General features: G+C 36.8%; 1 protein-coding gene across 1 annotated transcript; it reads right to left on the reverse strand.

Moving 5' to 3' along the window:
- Positions 1-7: 7 nt before the first annotated feature.
- LOC107736623 (transcription factor Sox-7-like) lies at positions 8-1,918 on the reverse strand (the record flags this gene model as incomplete). Its single annotated transcript, XM_016548003.1, has 2 exons — positions 1,493-1,918; positions 8-255 (listed from the first exon to the last, which is right to left on the reverse strand). Coding segments are annotated over exons 1-2 (480 nt in total), but the record flags the coding sequence as incomplete, so codon positions are not given.
- Positions 1,919-1,975: the final 57 nt, after the last annotated feature.

Raw genomic sequence — 1,975 nt, forward strand, 5'->3', positions numbered from 1 at the left:
CACTCACAGCGCTCTCGTCGTCTTTATCGAGGGGGTGACAGCAGCCTCGGGGATCTGGGAGGGAGTTTTGATCGGGGCCGAGGGTGGTCAGGAGGAAGCCAGGGTCCACGCGTTTACAGATGCGCTTCAGCTGCTTCTTCCTACGGGGACGGTATTTATAATTGGGGTAGTCCTGCATGTGCTGCACCCTCAGCCGCTCCGCTTCCTCCACATATGGTCTCTTCTGTGGTGGAGTTAAAGCTTTCCATGTCTTTCCTGTTGGAGGGGGAAAAAAACAGGAGCATACGACTTAATACTATATTTTTGAAGGATCAGTTTGGAGTTTTTGAGATTGCCCAGTTAGTTATTCCATTTACAATCACATTAGCACCAACACAAAATCATTAAATGCATTATTAGTTTACAAACTGTTAGTTTGTCTGCTTATATATTGTACAGCAAACAAAGCTAAATTAAATAATGTCTTCATAACCATTTTTTTAATATTTCAACAGAAATAATACAAATAAATAATCGTCAGCTAGTATAATTGCTTATAATGCCAGTTAACATATATATCTTTTTGCACCATAGTTTTTCAATCTTTTAAAGGTACATTATTTGTAGCTTGGCATTCATTTTATAATGTTTGAAATATAATATTGGCAGTAATTATACTGAGTTTATCATTTTTAGCTTTTAGGAATACTTGAAAGAATTTGAAAAATTAGAGCAGCAAAAAGAAATAAATACATTAAAATAACTGTTAAAACAGGCCTGCAAATTTAGCACAACTGAAATAATGTATAACAGTATAAAAACTGATTTAAAAATATACTCACATACAAAAAAACGTCTTTTTAATTCGTTATCCCAAGAAGTTTTACACTTTTCTTTCAGTTATTTCTTAAACAAACCCAAAGATCATACTGATTTCAAATTAATGAATTTGAAATTGTTTCTATTAATTATTTTCTATTATTGTTTTTAAATAGTTTAAATATTGAAATTATTTTTATATTTTATATAAACTCAGATTTATATAGTATTTATGATTGGAGAAAAAAAAGTCTCTCATAAGTGTTAAATGATAATATGCGCTCTTGATCTAAATACAACCAAATACAATTTAAAGATGTACCTCATCTCACTGTGATTTATTTCAGTTTAGTTTCAGTTCAAGTTCGTCTCGAACAGTTTCACGCTCTCTGTGTGCCTTACGCTTCTCAAGCTTCCAAAAAAAAAAATACTTACATCTTTTCATTTTTGTCTAATTAGTTTGGAAGATGTTAAAGATCCCACTTTCTGCAATCGATACATAAAAACAAAACAAAACTGAACAGAACTGATTCAAAACTGAATCTTCTGTAACAGAAGATGAAGCCTCACAAAACTTGCCGGTGATATTAATAAAAATCTCCTACTGTAATAGCCTAATAATAATAATAATAAATATGAGTTGTTAATAATAATAATAATGATTATTACACAAATAGTATTGATAATGTCTTACCCAGCATCTTGCTTAGCTCCGCGTTGTGGAGATCAGGGTTCTGCACTGCGAGTCTCTTGCGCTCGTCTTTGGCCCACACCATAAAGGCGTTCATGGGTCTCCTGATACGCGGTTCCGACACCTTGTCCGCGGGAGCTCTGTGGGAGGTGTGTCCGTCAGGTACGTCCGCATTTCCCGCGGAGCTCTCAAAGCTCTCCGGCCAGGACGAATACGCGCTTATCAGAGCAGCCATGTGCGCTCTCAAAACTTCAGCTTCCCTTCGTCTCAAACTTTGTTTCTCGGGCGCGAATGTGACCTAGAGTTTTTCTTTCGTTGATGAATTTAAAGCGAAGTAAAAGCTCAATCAGAGATGACTTTGACTGAGCAGCTGGTGGCTGAAGAGCACTGTGAGAGAGATCAGTGGATGGTGCTCGACTCTCCTCTGAAGCTGTGATTCAATGTTTCCTCCGGCATTGGGAAGCGCTTTATATGAGAGGAGCAGCG

The sequence above is a fragment of the Sinocyclocheilus rhinocerous genome, unplaced genomic scaffold (genome assembly GCF_001515625.1).
Source record: "Sinocyclocheilus rhinocerous isolate Xijiao unplaced genomic scaffold, SAMN03320098_v1.1 C36841408, whole genome shotgun sequence".
NCBI lineage: Eukaryota > Metazoa > Chordata > Actinopteri > Cypriniformes > Cyprinidae > Sinocyclocheilus > Sinocyclocheilus rhinocerous.